The 21,115-nt window shown below is 32.7% G+C and overlaps 1 protein-coding gene across 5 annotated transcripts in view; it reads left to right on the top strand.

Moving 5' to 3' along the window:
* LOC106883648 (uncharacterized) overlaps window positions 1–21,115 on the top strand; it is a 654,180-nt gene that overhangs the window by 15,581 nt on the left and 617,484 nt on the right. For 4 of the 5 annotated variants that reach the window (XM_014934744.3, XM_089351155.1, XM_089351156.1 and 1 more), the window contains exon 2: window positions 20,440–20,545. In XM_014934744.3, the coding sequence (XP_014790230.3) occupies window positions 20,498–20,545 (48 nt within the window). In that variant the 5' untranslated portion in view covers window positions 20,440–20,497. Of the gene's footprint in view, window positions 1–38; window positions 108–20,439; window positions 20,546–21,115 lie in introns of all 5 variants that reach the window. The other variant, XM_089351157.1, reaches the window with a different exon arrangement.

The following is a 21,115-nucleotide window of genomic DNA, read 5'->3' as shown; positions in this document are numbered from 1 at the left end:
TTCACATATATATTCTTTTATTCTTTTACTTGTTTCAGTAATTTAACTGCAGCCATACTGGAGTACTGCCTTTTAGTTGAACAAATCATCCCCAGGACTTATTCATTGTGAGCTTTGTACTTATTCTATCGGTCTCTTTTGCCAAACTGCTAAGTTACGGGACATAAACACAGACATAAAGACACACACACACACACACATATATATATATATATATATATACACACGATGGGCTTCTTTCAGTTTCTGTCTACCAAATCCACTCACAAGGCTTTGGTCAGCCTGAGGCTATAGTAGAAGACACTTGCCCATAGTGTCACACAGTGGAACTGAACCCAGAACCATGTGGTTGGGAAGCAAGCTTTTTACCACACAGCCACGCCTGTGTCTAGTATATATATATATATATATATATATGTGTGTGTGTGTGTGAATCTGATAAACTAAATACAGTTTATGATAAAAATTTACAGATTTATTTTGGTTGAAGTACCAGCAACTTCAGAGCAAACCTTTTACTACAGTTTGCCTGCATTTAGCATCTCTGACCGTCACTCACTCTCTGTTTGTCATTTCCATCTACCAGTGTGACTGACAGGACAGGCATTATATTTTATATATGTAAGATATATATACATGGGTGCAGGCATGGCTCTTACTTCCCAACCATGTGGTTTGGTTTCAGACCCACTATGCAGCACCTTAGGTAAATATTTTCCTCTATAACCCCAGGTCAACCAAAGCCTTATGAGTGGATCTGTTAGACAGAAACTAAAAAAGGAGGCAATGACTGTAGTGGAAGCTGCAGCTGTAGTTGTTTTGTAGATGATGATGATGATGATGGGTAGTGGTGGTGATGACAAAAGTGATGGTGTTGGTGGTGGTAATAGTGGTGGTTGTGATGATAATGATGTTAATGGTGATGATGAAAAGATTAGAATTAGGAGTGAAACTTCAAGTCGACATTTATTAGACATTGATGAATGTGAACATAAATTATATGCAACTTTTGTTTTGTTGAGTTGTTTTATTATAAGTCTTTTTTTTCCTCTTTACATTAAAAATTGTGCTACAAACTAACTTACAACCCTGAAGAGTTTTAGTAATGGCTGCTAGCATTAAGAAATATAAGATCTGATAGTATTGATTAAGTATGAACTTTTGCAGCACTTTACCACCATATTCCAAGTAATTGCCAAAGAGAAAAAGTGAAGACAAACCTCACATAGAAGCTGCATTATGATTCCATGAGTCTGCTTTTTTTTTTTTAGCTATTTGCTTCAGTCTTTTTCAACAGGGTTATGTTGACATACATGATTCTTGAGTCCAGCTTGAGAGAGAAGCAAATATATAGACTACATGCATACATCCATAAATATATATATATATATATATATATATATATATATAGACTACATACATACAATACATATATACACACACATATATATATATATATATATATATATATATATATAAATACGTATATAAATATATGTATATATACATATATATATATATATATATACATATACATATACATATATATATAAGTGTATACATATATACACATTTATACATATATGCATGCACACACACACACACACACACACAGACACACACAGACACACACACACACTCTCTCTCTCTCTCTCTCTCTCTCTCTCTCTCTCTCTCTCTCTCTCTCTCTCTTCACATACGTATTCTTAAAATCTGAGGAAGCTGCGTTAGTGGAGGTATCAGTTTCAGAAAACTCTGCAGTATTGATGGAAAAAGAAGCCGGCAATTGATCATTAATTCATACAGCATTGATACTGGCAAGTACAGAGACAAAGTTGCAAAGAACAGATAAGTGGTGGTGGTGGGGATAGAGTGGACAGGCTTAGGGATTTACTTTTTCACTTGCTTCAATCATTGGACTGCAGCCATACTAGAGTACTACCTTGTCAGGTTATTTGAACAAATCAACCCAAGTACATATTTTTATCACTGTTACATATTTTTTAGCTTCTTCTCCAGTTCTACTAAGTTATGGGGATGTAAATAAACCAACACAGGCTGTCAAACAGTATGGGGACAAACACAACCACACAAATATTTATATATATGTATACATATATGTAAATGTATATATTTAAAGGCACAGGCATGGCTGTGTGGTAAAAAGCTTGCTTCCTAACCACATGGTTCCAGGTTCAGTCCCACTGTGTGGCACCTTAAATAAGTGTCTTCTACTATAGCCTCAGGCCGATCAAATCCTTGTGAGTGAATTTGGTAACCTAAAAGAAGCCCGTCGTATGTGTATGTATATATATATATATATATATATATATATATATATATATATATATATATATATGTGTGTGTATATATATACCTATGTATATCTATGTGTGTGTGTCTTCTTGTCTGTGCTTGTCCCCTAGCACTACCTGACAACTGGTATTGGTGTGTTTATGGCCCCCATAACTTAGCGGTTTGGCAAAAAGAGATCGATAGAATAAGTACCAGGCTTAACAAAAAATAAGTACTGGGATTAATTTTTTTTGACTAAAATCTCTTCAAGGTGATGCCCCAGCATGGCCACAGTCTAATGACTAAAACAAGTAAAAGATAGAAGATAAAAGATACAAACATCCATATTCAATATATGTGTATGTATATAATTATACGAATGTTAAACAAAATACATGTATTGATCCTAAAGTAAACCATACAATCTAAATATACTCAGTGCCTGTAATCCTTTAAAGACAAAAGCTATTTCCTATGTCTTAGAAAAACTGTAAATATTATTTCCTCTTTGTTTCATTTAGCATTCCCACTGCCCAAAGGGTCTGTAATTCATTAAGTTCATAGGCTGGCATTGTGATATACTCCTGGTCAAGAATATTAATTAACTATTGTTGACTCTAGTTCCTAGATGTATAATTGTTGTTATAGAAATGTATTGCCTAGAGGTAGAAACGTTAGAAGCTTATAAGAATAATTGATGTGTGTTTCATTAACTTGAAGTATTAAGCTCCTTTTAACTAGAGTCCTCTGTTTGAAGTAATTAGTATTAATCACCCACTGATGGATGCATCTGATTAGAAAACATTGTTATTGAATCTAATCATCACATTTGAATAGAACAAATATTGACTAATTGATTCCTGCTTCCAGAAAATTCTTTTGCTTATCTGAGAATAAATGTAATCTATAAAAAACACAATGGAGGCTTTGGCACCTTGTTTATCATAAAGAAATAAAGCAGTATTGCTTTTATACCAGGAAAATAAAAAAAAGAATCTTTATGGATTCCTATCCATCCACCCACACACCAACCCACCCATCCATCCACCTATCCATACATACATACATACATACATACAAAATATATGCATAGATTTATGCATAATATATTCTTGTACTAGTTTTTGTCATTTGCCTGTGGCCATGCACAATATGTATATGTATACACATATTACTGTAGCTATGCACACAAAATTGCAATGTATGAAGAGACCATAGCCTCCACAAGTCACATAACGAGCTATTATTTAGAAGAGAGATAAATCTGAGGTTGAGGGAACATTTTGGTCTAACTGCTGACAACCGTTCTAGTGATAGATCTTGGTAAAATGTCCCTAGTACATATTGTACAATATATGAAACAACTGAATTGACCCATTTTTATTTGTTGTTATGTGTGCCAGATGACAAAGGACTGTGGTTGAAGGTGAAGCAAATGCAGTATGAACATGTAAAACACATATAAAATGATGATTGTGATGATGATACGCACATACACATATACACGCACATATTCTCAAGCAAGAATTATACAACTATTTTGTTTCCATTGTGTTCCTTTACATATTTTTATAAACCTGTATTTGTTTATTTCTGTTATTGTGTGTATGTATGTGTGTGGGTGTGTGTGTGCATGTATGCTTGTGTATGTGTGTAGTTTCTATGAATGTTTATGATTTGTGGTGTGTGGTGGTAGTCAATTTTGTTGACTTTAAGTTTACTTCAATCTTATTTGATTCTAATTCATATATTACTTTGGTGCATATGGATAATGGCTGTAAAAGTTTTGTTATTTTACTCATTCTATTTTTTGTATGCATACTGTTTCTGTAACCAATCAAACTGTGGGATCTTTTGAATGTGTTTTATCTTCTATCTTCAACTTGTTTCAGTCACTGAAGTGTGGCCATGCCAGGGCACCACCTTGAAGGGTTTTAATTGGATGAATTGAACCCACTATTTAATTTTTTTTAAGCCTGGTACTTATTATATCAGTCTCTTATGCCAAACCACTAAGCTATGGGGATGTAAACAAGCCAACACTGGTTGTCAAGAAGTGGTGAGACACACACACAGATACAAACACATAATATTTATATATATGACAGGTTCCTTTTAGCTTCCGTCTATCACATTCACTCATATGGCACTGGACACTTGCCCAAGGTATCATGCAGTGAGACTGAAGTCTGTGGTTGGGAAGCATACTTTTTACCACATGGTCATGGTCCCCAATGTTAATCAGGTTCTTGAGGGAGTAATAGTAGCATACTAATCCTCACTGAGTCTGAGAAGAAACAGGCATGGAGATGCTACTATTAGATGTTGCTGAGTGAGAAAAATACATAGGAGAGGGAATGATTACCATAAGTAGACCCAACATAGGGACCAGCTTTTGAGTGCTATACAGCTGAAAGTGTAATTAAAGTTACAGATGTAGTAAATAAAAGTTGGCCTATCAGGATTGTTAGTTTAGTTGCTAAAAATATTTAGTGAAAAAGGACATGTGGTAGGTACTCACATAGTTAGTCAGGTAATACAAGGAGGTGTCAGGACAATGACAAGGATATTACTTATTCCATGACCAGAATAAGTGATATCCATGTCACTGCTACAAGAGTAAATATGTTCTCAAAAGAAGCAATTACAGAGGTATCATTTTTGATGGATCACGTGATAAAACTAGTAAGAGTAATAGTACAACTAAATGGAAAGAAATCTACCTTAGAAAGCATTCCACTGATGTCCTCTTCTTAATAAAATAACTATAAGAGTTCTTAGTAAATAAAAGTGTCCATTGACCTGGAGAAGTCCTTCAGCCAGGTTCCACAATCTGTAGTCTGGTTATTACTAAGAAAATTGGGTGTAGATGAATAACAAGGCATCCGCAGGGGTACTGTCAACAATGTGAGGGTTAGCAATGAGTTCAACAAGAAATTTAGCTTGCAGCTATGTATCTATAAGGGCATGATTCTCAGTCTTCTGTTAAAGTTTGCCAAGCCACAATAGAAGGGCTCAAAACTGGCTGTTCATGGAAACTCCTGTATATTGACAACCTAATTCTCATTGCTGCATCAGTTAAAAAATTAGAGGAACACTCCCAGAAATGGAATGAGAGCTTAGAAGCAAGAGCTATAAAAGTAAACCTTGTGAAGATAAAAAGCTTAGAAAGAAAAAATATTGAACTTTACTGCCTATCTTGTTGCTTGATTTAGAGAAAAGGTGATATAGAGTTATGTACTGTTTACCTAATGTAAGTCATAGATGCTCAAATTATGGGAACAAGATTTTACTGAATATACTATGCTTTTGCTTAATTTTTTAGCACTTGCACCCTTTCTTTGATGTAATGGCTAGAGGCAGAGAAAACTGTACCAGCACTGGGCTGGAACAAATTTCAGATGAATAGATTCAAGCAATGAGAAATAAAATATCATACCCAGAGGCACAATACACTGTTCTGACCAAGAACTGATCCCAAAACCTTATGATTTGCGAACTGAATACCATAACTATTAGGCCCCCCACACACACATATGTAAGTATATATATATGTGTGTGTGTGTATATATATGTATATAACTATGTATCTGTGTGTGTGTGTGTAGAGGCATGTATGTGTGTATATATGGATAAATAGATAGATAGTTATGTAGGCATTGATAGACACAAATATAGCTGAATGGTTGAGAAGTTTGCTGTATAAAACCCATTATACATACCATATACATACATATATATATATATTGTGTGTGCATGTATATGTGATGAGTGAACAAAGATATATGGGGTTGTGTGTTCCTTTCATGTGTATAGAAAATTTGACTACTCTAGTGCTGGTATTTTGAAAAATGCATTCTGTACAGTCTGTAAAGTGGTTGGTGTCAGGAAGAGCATCTAGCTATAGAAACCAGGCCAAAATAAAGTATGAGTAGGACAACATTCCCTTTGCCCTTCGAGGTGAGAGGACTCATCTAACCCACACCAGTATGAACAGCAAACATAAAATGACAACTATAACAATGATGATGATGATAATAAATATATATGCATATATTTATATGCTACACCAGATATGGGTATGTGTGTATGCATGTGTGTGTGTGTGTGTGTGTATATATATACATATATATATATATATATATAATTGAAAAAATTGGAGTGAACAAGAAGGACAACTGTACTCCTTGTTGACTCCAATTTTTTCAGTTACCTATTCACACATGACAGATACCCAAATGCAAACTTGGGAGTACATATAATACTACTACTACTGGATAGCACAGGGTATATCTGAAGGTGGATGAACTTTATATTGTACTCTACTACATTCTTAACAGAATATACCCTAACTATATATATATATATATATATATATATATATATATACACACACATATATATATATACACATATATATATATAAATATATATACATATATTAGGTCGTTAAGTATGAAATTTGTAGAAAAGAAAAAAGTTTCCTAATGTTTTATAAATACAAGGAATAGTTTTATTCATCAAAGTATGCACCATATTGTCAATACACTTTTACCATTTCAGCCATAGGCAATCTAGAGTCAATAAAATTTTGGAAGGCCTGTTTTACAGCGTTCCTTGGAATTAAATTTTTTTCCTATCAAAAAGTTATCCAAATTCTGGAAGAAGTGGTAGTTAGTAGGGACAAGATCAGGTGAGTATGGTGGATGATGGAAAACTTCCAACTCCAACTTCTGTAGTTTCTCCAATATCATTTTTGCGATGTGTGGTCTGGCATTGTCTTGCAATAAAATAGGAGTGGATTTGTTGGCTAATCTAGGCTGTTTTTTTTTTTTTTGTAAGTTTCTGCATCATTTGGTCCAGTTGGCTGCAGTATAATTCGGCCATGATTGATGAACCAGGTTTAATGAAATCATAATGGATCACACCTGCGCCAGACCACCAAACTCACACCATCAGCTTCTTTTGAGGAATTTTGCTTTTTGGACTGTATTTTGGTGGCTCTTCTTTGTCCAACCATTGTACTGAACATTTACAGTTGTTGTATTGGATCCATTTCTCATCACATATTACAATCCGATTCAAAAATGATCCATTTTTGTGACGAGAAAGTAGTATAATGTAGGCTTCCAAACATTGCTGTTTCTGATTTTCATTGAGTTCATGTAGAACCCACTTATCCAACTTTTTAACTTTACTGATTTGAGCTAGGTGAGTCAATATTGTTTGCTTGCTAACACCAAGCAACAACAATAATTCACAGGCACTTTGAGATGGATCTGACTCAGTGGTGGCTTTCAGTTCATCCTTATCCACCTTTGTTTCTGGTTGACTGCATTGCTCATTTGTGAAGTCAGAGTTACCAGAATGAAATTTTGCAAGCCAATTTGATACTGTCTGCTGTGTAATAACATTAGAATGAAATACTCCATTAATATTCTGAGCTGTCTGTGATGCTGTATTTCCAAGAAAGAACTCATATTTCAAAACTGTACAAATTTCCGACTTATCCATCTCTAAACAAAAATAGCAAAAAACGATTTATAAATACTTTATAAAGTGCAAAATGAGTTAGAATAGAGAAATAGATGTGTCAGATTTCTATAAAAAAATAACGATTGTCAAAATATAATAATGGTGCAAAATGAGCAGCTGTCAAAGTTTACCATATATCTTACTACAAATTTCATACTTGACGACCTAATATATGTATGTATATATATATCTATATGTATGTATGTATATATATCTATATGTATGTATATACATATATATATATATATATATATATATATATACACATAGTCCATTGTTGTTATTATAGTGCATTGTTATGCCATTCAAGACTTTATATATATATATATATATATATATATATATATATATATATATATATATATATATATATATATATATATATATATATATATACACACACATACACACACACACACACGTAGATATGCATTTATGCATGTTTAATTTTTGGCAGTGGTGAGAAAATGGTTTCATTTGAATACTTTGACACAATATATGCATTGTGTAACAATGAAGATATTTAGAGTTATATTTTGTTGAGCTCATTTACATTTTACATTATTCACCATTAAAGTGAACATTATGTTATAACTTAAGGATACATCAATTTGTCTGCACATATGCAGCAATGTTGTGTGTATGTATTATTGCATTTATAAGATATAACTTTTAAGGGTTTCAGATAGAAATCGAACAAAGTAATCCTTCTTTCTAACTCATCCATCTTAATGATACCTTTTAAACATTTACTAATTAACTCTTTTTGCTATGTTAGATTTCTGACATTTAAAGAAGTGAAATATTTTTTGAAGCTATTAATTTCATTTTAATTATCATGATCATTATTTCTAAATTATTTTTCTGCTTTGTATTTATGTTTTGGCATTTCTTTGAAACAATTACTCTCTTACTAACAACACACAATAGTTGCCTTTAGCAGCTGTTTATTGCACTTTATCTGCAGTAAATATTTTCTTTTATGAAATTGTTAATTTTTTTTCTTTGCAATTCAATTTCTTTTGAATGTTTTGAAATTTGTAATGTCAAAGTATGATGTATAGCAAGCCAAAACTGTTCCTTTTTTTTCCCTTGCTCAATCGTTTATTTTCCTTTTATTAGTGCACTACTGATAACAGGTATATGAGCTGATAGATTATGAGTCAAAGAGTACCTGGTCAGTACTCTGCAGTGACAGAAAATTCTGATTCAGACCATGAGAGATGGTTGAGGCTTAAGTGAAAGCAACGTAACTAAGGCATTTAATTATAGATAGTGAAAAAGGTTTTGTTGATATTTAGTACAAGAATATAGTTTTCAAGGAACATTTTTTAAGAGATGAAACCATTAGTGGTGGTGGTGAGGCTTCATATGTGAGCTATTTGTTGGTGGTGTTGTTTAGCCCAGATCAGCCTTGATTGAGAAGGTCTATGAATAAAAAGCAAGCTGTGACCACTCCATCTTAGGTAATACTATATAATCTTATATGTTGCATAATTATGATGATGAGATGTGTTATGAGAGAGAGAGAGAGAGAGAGATTAGGCTGATATTTCTAGTAACGTGAGCAACCATATAGAAGTTTCTTCATTAACTGGCTTTATGGAAACAAAATTTTTGATTATTAAGGAGAGCAATAAGTTCAAATTGATAAAGAGGCAATTGTTAACCATTTCTTTATCTTTGATAGTGAAACTGATAGATCAAAAGCTAGTAGGGTGAGAGAGCTATTAGACTTTTGTGTGTGTAGAAACACTGGAGTGTATTTTTTGGCAGTTACCAACTTGTAACAGTGCAAGTGATGTATTAACAGCATTATTCACTTTTCACAATTCCAAAGAAGTTTTTTCTTTCACTCAATCTGTTAAAGTCAATTGTTTGATCAGTTTAGTAATAATGATTCCAGTATTGCTTTTACCAAAGTTCTTTACGGTGAAAAACCATTGATACATGACATAACTTTGGTTCTATAGAAACCTATATTGGTGGTCAGTGAGAAGAGACAATGATGCATGGCAATGAAGGAGGTATCTATTTACTACTGTCTCCACTATTGAAATAAAGGAAATATATCAATAATTGGCTGGGCATGGCAAGGTGCGAGGAGTGGTCCTTAGAAAGAGTGGAATATTATGATAGAGGAAAATTGAAGCATTTGGCAAGAATAGGAACTACTTCTGGGGTTTAATCTTTTAGGATAATTGAAGTGTTCTGAGACTGGTCATCTTGTTAGGTTGGAGCAAATGAAAAAGTTTTCACTTTTGGCTCCTCTATGCGCTTGGTGAAAAAGGTCAAGAAAAAGAACTTAGGAATAATTTTGTTGTGTTTTTTGGGGTTGGGTAGTAGGAGTATGGAGTTGGAAATTAAATGTATAGAAAATGTGATGGGCTTCATAATTGTGAATGTTATTTTCGTATGACAAGTTGGAGAGTTTAGTGGAGACACTCTTAGTAAGGGACTAGAAGACTTTGCAGCAGTGTGGAAAGTGAGAGGATTTGCAGGCTGTGTAATATGTAAAAATGTTCTCTGTATTCTTGATTGTCAGTTTGCAGGTATGGAGATGATATCTCAGTGATGTTCCAATATAGGTCCTTGTTTTCCTTTTATTATTGGATTAATACGAAGGAAGGGATTGTATTGGTGGTTTTTGTTGGCCTTCTGATACTAGGTTAATGCTGATGATACATCATATGATTTGTTACAAGTTGGTAACTGCTAAAAAATTTTCTAGGGGGCAAGATCATGATATACACTATTTCGGGTGAGAGAGAGAGAGAGATTGAAGCAGTTGATGACGATAAAGTAAAGCATTGGGTTGTATCATTTAAGGGAAATGGAATGAGAATTGTCAAGGGTGGTATACTTGTTATTTTGAAGTAACCAGAATTACATTCTCACTTAGGTTATCTGAGTACATTGATGGTTAGTCCAAATGAATGGAGTAGAAAGGTAGTTTTGAAGGAGATATACCTACAGTGTGGAGTTAGATGCAAAGCAGGCAGTAAACTTATAACAGTGCACCTTGAAATAAAGGTGGTTGAATAAGTTCTAGCAATTATGTTGGAGAGGTTATATTTTAGATGACTGTATTGCAATTTAGTTTTGTATCAGTAAATGGTTCAAAAGATTTCAGAATTTTGGTGAATCAGGTGTAAAATAAATATTTAGTGAAAGAATCAATCATTCTATTTTGCATTTGTTGACAAAAAGTCAGCTTATAACTGGCTGCCATATTTTATTAAATGGTGGAAATTAGGAAAGTTAGGTTTGCATGAATGATTACTGTATTTTGTAGTATGGTAGCACTGCATTGTGGAAGAAACACTCTGATTTTAAACATGTAATTTTACATAAAAAAATGTTTGTACTCAGCAAAGTCCTGTCCACGTGATCAAGCACTGCCCAGCAGGCACATGCTAAATGCCTGTTGTCAGACAAAATTGGCAAGCAAATCAGTTGTGTGTTCATGTCTGTCATTCAGCAAAATTACCAAACAGTGGCTTCCTGCCTGGTGGTTTGCTGCTCTTCACTTTAACTACTCTGCATTTCTCAAACAGCATTGCAGAAGTTGCATGGTAATTTTTAAGGTACTTTTTTATGTTTTTACAAAGAAGGTGCATCTGCAATGCTGAATAATATGGTATAAGTCCTTTTGTGTGGCTGTGTGGTAAGAAACTTGCTTCTCAACCACACAGTTTCAGGTATATTCTCACTGTGTGGCACTTTGGACAAGTGTATTCTACTATAACCCCAGGCCAACCAAAGACTTGTGAGTAGATTTAGTTGATGGAATCCAGGTATTTCCACATCTTCATGCATACATACATGCATACATACACATGTACACAAATTGTTGGATGGTCGTTGATTGCTCAAGAGCTCTTCTGCCCTTTGACAGATCTTATTTTTTGTCCTACAGGTGTCCAACAATCACCCTACTCACCAAGCAAGCTTGATGGTGTTGCCAGTTCAGTCACTGATAGTCTGACCATGCAACAGGTTGTACTGGGTTACATGTTACCAGTGGCACACAACAGTGACCTCACACACACATGCATACATCCATGCATACACACACATGTGTGTGTTTATGTGTGTGTGTGTGTGTGTATATATATATATATATATATATATATATATATATACACTTATATATTTGGGATTCCACTCAAAAAAATTAAATATATATATATATATATATATATATATATGACATGGAAAAATGCAAGTATGAAAAGTAATATTCTTAAGATTATAAACCTGGAAAAGTATAGGAGAAGCTATTACTTCTAGTAAAGTAAAGAATAAGAAACTTCTTACTTAAAATATTGCAGCAAAGAATGCCAGTTCTTCTAATTTATCCCTCTTTACAGTTCTCATCTTTTAAATTTATTGTACAAAACTGTTCAGCTAATTAGTAAGTTTGTGTAATTAGTCACTTTTTTCTGTATTTAAGGTAGTAAATTAGCCAAATTCTACTTAAATAAGTATAGTGTTATTTGTAAACTATAATAAAATAAGTTTTAATATTCAAATTTTAATTTTAGCTGCAATATTTTAAGTAAAAAGTTTCTTATTCTTTACTTTACTAGAAGTAATAGCTTCTCCTATACTTTTCCAAGTGTAATAACTTGTCCTGTACTTTTCCAGGTTTATAATCTTAAGAATATTACTTTTCATACTCACATTTTTCTATGTAATCCATGATTTTTCCAAGCATTGCTGTTATAAAATAATTAATAATGTGTCAATTAATAATTTAAGATTTTACCTTATGAAATACCGAAAGATAATATTTTGATTTTTTTCGTGTTTAATTTAAATATATGTTGCGATTGAATTATTTGATATTACTCCATACACACCAAATTAATGGCAGGGATTTTTACCAAATTGTTGGTTGCACCATAGCTCACCAAAAGTTATAAGCAACAAGACTCCAAAACCATCAATTACCAGACTTAACTTAAGTAACCTAATTTTGCAATATTAGGAAGTCACAGGAATTCATTCAACGAAAACAATAATTTCCAATTATTCCAATATTGGGGGGGGGGGGACACCCCACCACCTCGTTTTTTCTGAACTAAAATAAGGGATTTGCAGCATATTAGGAGGTCAGGGTACTTGATTCCATACAAAAAATCAAATTTTTTTTTTTTTTCTTTCTTAGTGAAAATGGTGTGGGTGTTAATATAGAAATTGACCATAATGTTGTTGTTACTAGCCTCAAATAAACCTGATATTGCAAATGTATCATCAAAGACATTCCAGCCTTCAGCAAACCGTTCTAGATTAGAGATAATCTAGGACATTACATACAATGGACATGTGATTTAGGTAGGGGGATACTTTGGCTGCTATTTTTAACGTGTTGAGTGACTAGGTAGAGCTCTTTCATTGGTTCGATTACATGATGAGATTTTTTTACACATATATGTAATATGTATATATATCATCGGCAGAAGCTAGAGAGTAAGTCAAAAGCTGAGAGTTTTGTGTATTGGCACTTATCAACCACAAATTTATCCATTGTCACTCTTTAACTTCAGATGAAATGACTTCTAAAATACAAAATTTTGTCTGAAACGTTAAGAATAAAACCTGTTCTATGTGACACATTCTACCAGTATCGGATGTTTGAAAGTGTTTAGTTAAAAAAAATTAATTAAATAATCTGTACGTCCAAGTCAACCTTGGCGAAATTTGAACTCAACTAACGTTTCTGCCAGTTCGCAGACTTAGAATGTAAACATTCATTTTAGAAATATATTCCTTATTCTTATTGCTTAAGCATTACTCCCTTACTTCCTGACATTAAGTTTCATAACATTTTACTTCATAACTGCTTTTCTACTAATTTTTGTTCAATGCGATCAAAGATTCTGAATTTCTCATGTTTTTTTCTATCATTTAAGCCTAAGAAAAGTATACTTTTAATTTAAAATTAAGAAATTTATGTTAATTGAAGATGAATATCTACCTTACTGCCCCCCTTGAGGTCGCAGATATTTTGATGTAACTTTTTTTCTACTGAACCAAATCTCAAAGTATTTATGCCAAAGTGTAGCTGAGGAGGTGTCTTCTTTAAAACTATTAACAGTTTGCAATTTAGTTGAGAACTGAACTGAAATAGTGGTGAGGCTTGGAAGCTGCTGTGATTGACAAAATGGTGGACTTAAGAATATATTCAACCATGGTAGTGGTTGAATGATACATACATATATACATAATATACAAACATATATGTGTGTGTGTGTTTTTGTCTTTGTCCCCACCACCACTGGGTAAGCACTGTTGGTTTGCTTATGTCCCTGTAGCTTAGTGATTCAGCAAAAAGGGACTGATAGAATAAGTACCACTCTTAAAAATTAAGCACTGGGGTCAATTTGTTTAACTAAACCCTTCAAGGCATGGGTGCATCTAATGACTGAAACAAATAAAAAAAAGGAAAGACAAAAGATTATCTTGCAAAGGACTATGTATAAAAAATCTGAAGAAATAGTGCTACATTCAGTAGCAGTAAAATGAGGAGAAAATTGCACATTAACCCTTTTGTTACTATATTTCTGTTGAAATACACTGTTTCTAAAATAATGAAGACTTTACTAAAATAACTTTGTCATTATTAAGCTGGTGTTTTGAACATAGATTAGCATGAAATTTTGATGGAAGGTTATAATTAAGATAATTTTAAAGCAAGAAGTTTGTGTCATAGAACCAGGGTATTCTTGGGTGGGTTTGTACAAGAAGAGTGAAAAGGCTTCTGATCCATAGGGATTTTGTTTTTCATTGCAAGTCAGTCTCTCCAAGGGTTGCAGAAAAGATTTTACTATGGAAGAGGGAGCTTGATTTGAAGAGTCTTGAAGATGAACATAACAATAGCCAAACTACATTTCTAATTTTTGAAAGCCTTAAAGCAGTGTCCAAAAATTACCCACTCTTAATATGCAAGAACTGAGTAGGTAGAGTGGAAAATAATAGTTTTATTAGTATTGAAAATTATTTCATTCTAGTAAAATGCCAAGAAAAGTATACATCCATTATACTTATATAATGGCAAAGAAATTAGCTATTTCTATAACGAATTTTATTGTCAGTCGGTTCTGATATTGTTAGGCATGTAATTGGTTCTTTATTGGCTTACAATATAAAAATAGCAAATGTGTGGCTTAAAAAAATGACTGACTTCTATATTAGAAAGCTCAACAACATGTGGGACACTTTGTGTCTTAAAATAGTTCATAATGGAACACAGTAAGTGATATGAACTGCTTGCCAAGCAAAACAAGTTTGTATGTGCCACTTATTCACAAATACAACAACAGCACTCCTCTTCACTCATAGAGTCTAAAACTCTCTGGTTAGAAAATGCTTATCTGCTAAAATTACTGTAATTTCCATTTTCAAACTTAGCTCAGTATTCCGTGAAGTTGTCTTCTGATAGATTTTTACAAATTAGAACGTTTTGTAAACCAAGTGTCCAAATTACACATTACTCCATACCTGGGCCACCCGTGAGGTATGAATAAGATAATAAATTAAATCCACACGGTCAGATTCACTAACAGAATGTTGTAAGAATAGATGAAACCATAATTGTATATCTGGTGTTGGAAAATTTAGGATAATCCTAAAAATTTGATTTTCATTTATATGCATACCTACACACAAACAAACACACACACACACACATATATATACACTTGCATGCATGTATATATATAAATATATATCATCATCATCATTTAATGTCTACTTTTCCTTGCTTCCACGGGTCAAATAGAGTATATTTGAGGCAAATTTTCTCTGTCTGAATACCTTTCCTGTCACCAACACCCACCTGTTACCAAGCAAGAAAATATTTCCTCACAGCCAAACATGTTCTCACAGACTAGTGCAAATGAATGACACTGCTTATATAACAGTGACATTCATTTACATTAGGAAAAGGAGACACAAACATATATCTGTATATGTGTGTGTGTGTGTGTGTTATGTAGAGGTATGCATGTATGTGCATGTGTATCAAAATGTTTGTGTATATGTGTGCATACTTTCTACTTCCCTTTTATTTTTATTGATTTACTGGACTACTTAATGGACAGACTATTTGAAAAAATATGTATTATTCTCATGTCCCTCCAATTTTAATTTTTGTTCACAATATAATTTTAATTTTTTTTTCACAAGATAATTATATTTATAAATCAATTTAATAAAAGTGATCTTCTGTTAATTATGTATATATATGTCCATGTCTTGTATCTATCTCTTGTGTGTATGTTATTTGCACTGTTGGTGACATTCTGTACCCATATATGCATGTATATATATATATATATATATATATATATATATATCAAAAATTTAAATGTGTATCTCATCAACACATTGTGGAGATATCATCATATGAACAAATATATATATATATATATTATTTATTTAATTGGATGCGCCATATCCATTCCCAAGTAAGTTTATCTTCACCTATATACATATATATATATATATATATATATACACTCACAAACATATACAAACACACACACATACTGTGTTCAAAATTAACTTTCTTGTCTATAAAATGCAAAACACATTTGATGCTTTCAAAGGTTGTTTATATATAATAGGATGAAAGGCCTTCCTGATCTATAGTTATATTAGGTTGTTTCACATGAAATGTCACATTTTTACTTGTTATTTCAGTCATTTAAAAACTCAATTATGTATACCTTGCATTTAATCTTGACCCTTTTTCTTTCCCATATGAGTACAAACTGGGTCACTCTACCACAGAAGCTCTATGGAATTTCTAGTGGGCCTTTGGTAATGGTTTTGTTGACATCAGAATTTTTCAGAGATGGTTCCAAAGCTCTCGTTCAGGAGATGATAGCCTTGAAAATAAACCAATGAGTAGGCCAAAATCAGTTATTCGGCATGATGGATTAAATGCTTTGGTTGTACAAAATCTAAGAACAAAGGTTTGAAAACTTTCATCAGAACTCCAAACATCTCACACAACTGTTTTTGGACACCTATAAAAAATTGGAAAAGTCAAGAAAACAGATAGGTTTGTTCCACATCAACTGAACGAGATTTTAAAAAAAACAGACGCCTCGAAGTGTGTTCCTTATTGCTTTCTCAACTGGAAAAAGACCATTTTTGCATTAAATCATTACTTGTGATGAGAAATGGATACTCTTTGATAACAACAGGAGAACAAGATTGATTAGATGCAGGAGAGTCACCTAAACACTAACCAAACCTACCATTGCACCCTAAAAAGTTAGTGGTCACTGTATGGTGGTCTGTGAAGGGAGTTATTCATTATTCATTTTTGCAACAAGGGAAAACGGTAACATCAACATCGTATTGCCAGGAAATTGATTGAATGTATGAAAATTTGTAAAAGAAGCAACTCAGACTAGTGAATAGAGATGGCCCAGTTTTGCTCCAAGACAATGCATGTCCTCACACTCCTCAAGCTACGGTCCAAAAGTTGCAAAGCCTGAATTGTGAGATTTTGCAACATCCTCCCTATTCCCCTGATATCTCTCCTGCTGATCATCGCTTATTTCATAAGCAATAAAACATTCTTAAATAGAGAAGAGGTAATTAAAGCATTCGGACAGTTTATCACAGCAAAAGATGAATTTTTTTTAAAGATGGAATATATGACTTAGAGAAACGTTGGGCAAATGTCATAAATGAACATGGATCATACTTTGATTAAATAAATCAGTTCTCTAACACTTCTGAAACATTTTATTGTTACCTTTCAAATACAACATTTCATGTGAAACAACCTAATATAAGGCCGGTTTCCTAGATTCTGTAGCATTTCCTCCTGAAATTCACACAAATCCATCACAGGATTACTCATTTTTGCCAGTTGAGTAGAGTGAAGCAGCATGAAATGAAGTGTTTGCTCAAGAACACAATGCATCACCAAGTCCAGAAATCAAAACCATAATCTTATGATCATGACTGCAACACCCTAACCACTAAACCACATGCCTCCACGTTTATGTATATATGTTATTATTCAGTTTTATTTCAAGATTTCTTGCCAATAGGGTAAGTGTCAGTTTCTAACTAGATCTAGAACTCCTGCATTGGAATTTCAACAACATAAACAGAGTATTTGTGTGTATGTGTGCAGTATTTGAAGTCAGTGCATGTGCAGATTTGTATGTTTTGTATTATGTATGTATTTTCATGCATATAGTTGTATGCATATATACTTAAATGGTAAACTTCTGAAAAGTTTTACAAATTTTTTCAGTTCTAGTGATGGCTTGAATCTGTAATTTTCTAATTAGATTTCTCTTCTCTGGTTTTAAGAAACCTAATTTCTCAAGATAGGTGTTTAGGCAGTTTGTTACATATCTCAGTGCCCCAATAATTACAGGTATAAACTTGAATTTGTAATCTGGGTTGAGTAACTAAATTTCTCAATAATTCAGTGTATGTGTTTTCTTTTTCACTGATTTTTAGCTTTATGTTGACAACCATTGTGCAGCTGATTTCCACTATCATACATAATTTCTTTCCTCTGTCCCAAATCACTATGTATTATGTTTACATTTCATTGAAATTTTCACAGAGACATTCCACCAATACTCTTTCATATTACAAGTGGCTATGGCCTCTACCATACTGTGTGTTCTTTTTTCTTTAGCCCCAAGATTATTCTTCCAATGGATCTCATTATTCAGCATTTTGACTACATTATATCTCATCGGAAAATCGTAATGTGATGACATCTTTGGATGTAGATGACACCTTCAATGTTAATGCATCAAAGTCTGCGTCGGTTATCACATGTTGGTGTTTTTCTTGTGTCTCTGTCACATTGTGCATCAGGTATTTGGCTTCTATTTCCTGTTCCTGAATTTCAAATGCATACCCTTCAAAATGAGACTTAGTAATCCAGTTGTTGCTGATAGACTGCTTTGATGATCAATGTTACTGCCATCCTGGAGCTTTTTACTAACATATTCATGCATGGTCTTCTGTTGATATACGCTCATCTTTCATTTGATGATACATTGCAGTAGAGTCATGCAACTTCTCTGTGCATGCATTCAAGGTTATACGAAGGAATGTTGTGGAAGTACATACTTTCTTTATCCAGCTGTAATATTCTTTAGTGACATGTGCTTTGTTACAGGTACCATCGTAAGATTGTTTTCATCTACCCCTAGGTATCTGTAACTTCCCTGATCAGATACAGGAAAAACAATTAAGTCATTGATGTAGCTGCTGCTAGTCTAGTTCACAGTTTTCCCTTTTTTCACAACTATATAGGAACATTTGTCCTGACAAAACTCCCATTCTATATCCTTTGAAAATGCCGTAACCAGGTCAAGGCTCTTTTTCATCTCATATATATTCTTGGCATACAGTTTTAAGTTAACCACAGAGAAGCATGGTGTAATTTTGGTATTTCTGTCTCCTTGTGAACTAGTGAGATATCCTTCAGACTTCCTCAACATGTTCACTCAAAGTATGTATGTATGTGAGTGTGTTTGTGTGTATTGTCATCAAAGCAAAATTTAATTTCTAAATTAAGATCTTTAATCAAATTGGCTTGTATCAGCTTTTAACAGTTGACTGAGGTTTAATTTTATAACACTTATACCTATATTTTATAACACTTATACCAATATAGAAGTGAAACAAAAGCATTGATCTGTAATAAGCCCCCAATCACAATTTTTAGCATTGATATGGTTTCTGAGGGTTCTACAACAGTGCTTTTCAAGCATTTGTTAACTTTCATATACTAACATTTTTTCAACATCAGCATGCATTCCCCTTCTTACAAGTTAACAAGATTAAACACTTCACAAAAAATTGCTGCTGACAGATTGTCTTTTTGTTATCAGATTATTGTTGAATTTTGAAAATAATGAAGAATTTAGTAAAATAACTTTGTCATTATTAAGCAGATGTTTTGGAACATAGATTAACATTAAATTTGATGAAAAGCTTTGAGATTACTTTAAAACAGAACGTTTTTTTAATCATAGACCCAGATGTAACCTCATGGAGAAAGATATTACCTGTTGGTAATAATACAGCTCCTGTCGCTAACAATTATTTGCACAGATATGAATATAATATAGATTGTCAAAATATAATATAGATTATCAAATTCAACTACTAATATTACCAGATAATTTACATGGAAAAGAAAAATTGAAAATATTTTTGAAAATTAGGGCAATTAAGAGATACATCTATCACTTCACCTATCACTCCCTTGTCTCTAGTACCCATATACATATTTTCCATCTCCTACTTTAAGAAGCACTGTTTTATAATGATATATTAACATTAATCATTCTATTTTAGACTCACATTACAACTATACAAAAGGTTTATTTATAATGCAGAAATCACTTTTCATTGCAAGATTAATTGTGTATGAACATCAGTTTACTCCACTCAATTGAAATGGCTGTGTTATATGAAGATATTATTCATAAACTTTTTTTTATGTTTCCATTTTCATGTTGCCTTATCCTTCCTCCTATTTTGCATAGATATTTTCCGTTTTTTTAACCCAATTTTTATATATGTCTTTCATTTCTTTTGCAGTACATAGAATTTTGGTCAGCTCAGTTGTTTAAATTTCTGTAGCAATTATTCTGAAATAATGGATAAAGTAAAGCATATATTTAAGATACGGAAAAATTCCTACGAAGTAAGTAGAACCTATTTTCCCAAACCTATCTCACTTTTAATGGTGATTAAAGAGTTATTTCCTTTAATTTGAATACTAATGTAACAATATATATTCATAATCTGAATTAAATATCCTGCCTCAAGTCATATTTTTATATCTTCATCTCCTATATTTAGGTCCAGCATAATTATATGAGAGTGTGTAAAGCAATGAGTTTTGCACAAATATTACCTTATTAATGTGTCCTTCCTTTTTAAAACTCTTTTGATACCAATCCACCTGAGACTTTTTTTAAGTGACCCAAATTTAAACCTTTAACAAAATGTTCATGTTAATCTATATTTCAAACACTGGCTTAATAAGGACAAAATCTTTGATTTAAAAAATTTATTAAAATGAAGGCAGTGTATTTCATTAGTAATATGGCAATGAAAAAGTTAAGACAGTTTGGGAGGTTTAGTCTGATTGTCAAGTCGTATTTTTATATGTTCTACTATTTCATTTTAACTTCAGCTTATTTATGTATGAATTTGTGTAGAACAATGAGATTTACATAAAATTTATCTAATTAAGTTTCTCACATTGTTT

This window comes from Octopus bimaculoides, chromosome 4, assembly GCF_046866305.1.
Source record: "Octopus bimaculoides isolate indiv1 chromosome 4, ASM4686630v1, whole genome shotgun sequence".
Lineage (NCBI taxonomy): Eukaryota > Metazoa > Mollusca > Cephalopoda > Octopoda > Octopodidae > Octopus > Octopus bimaculoides.
The sequence above is the reverse complement of the archived record's forward strand: the minus strand, read 5'-3'. Positions and strand labels throughout refer to the sequence as shown.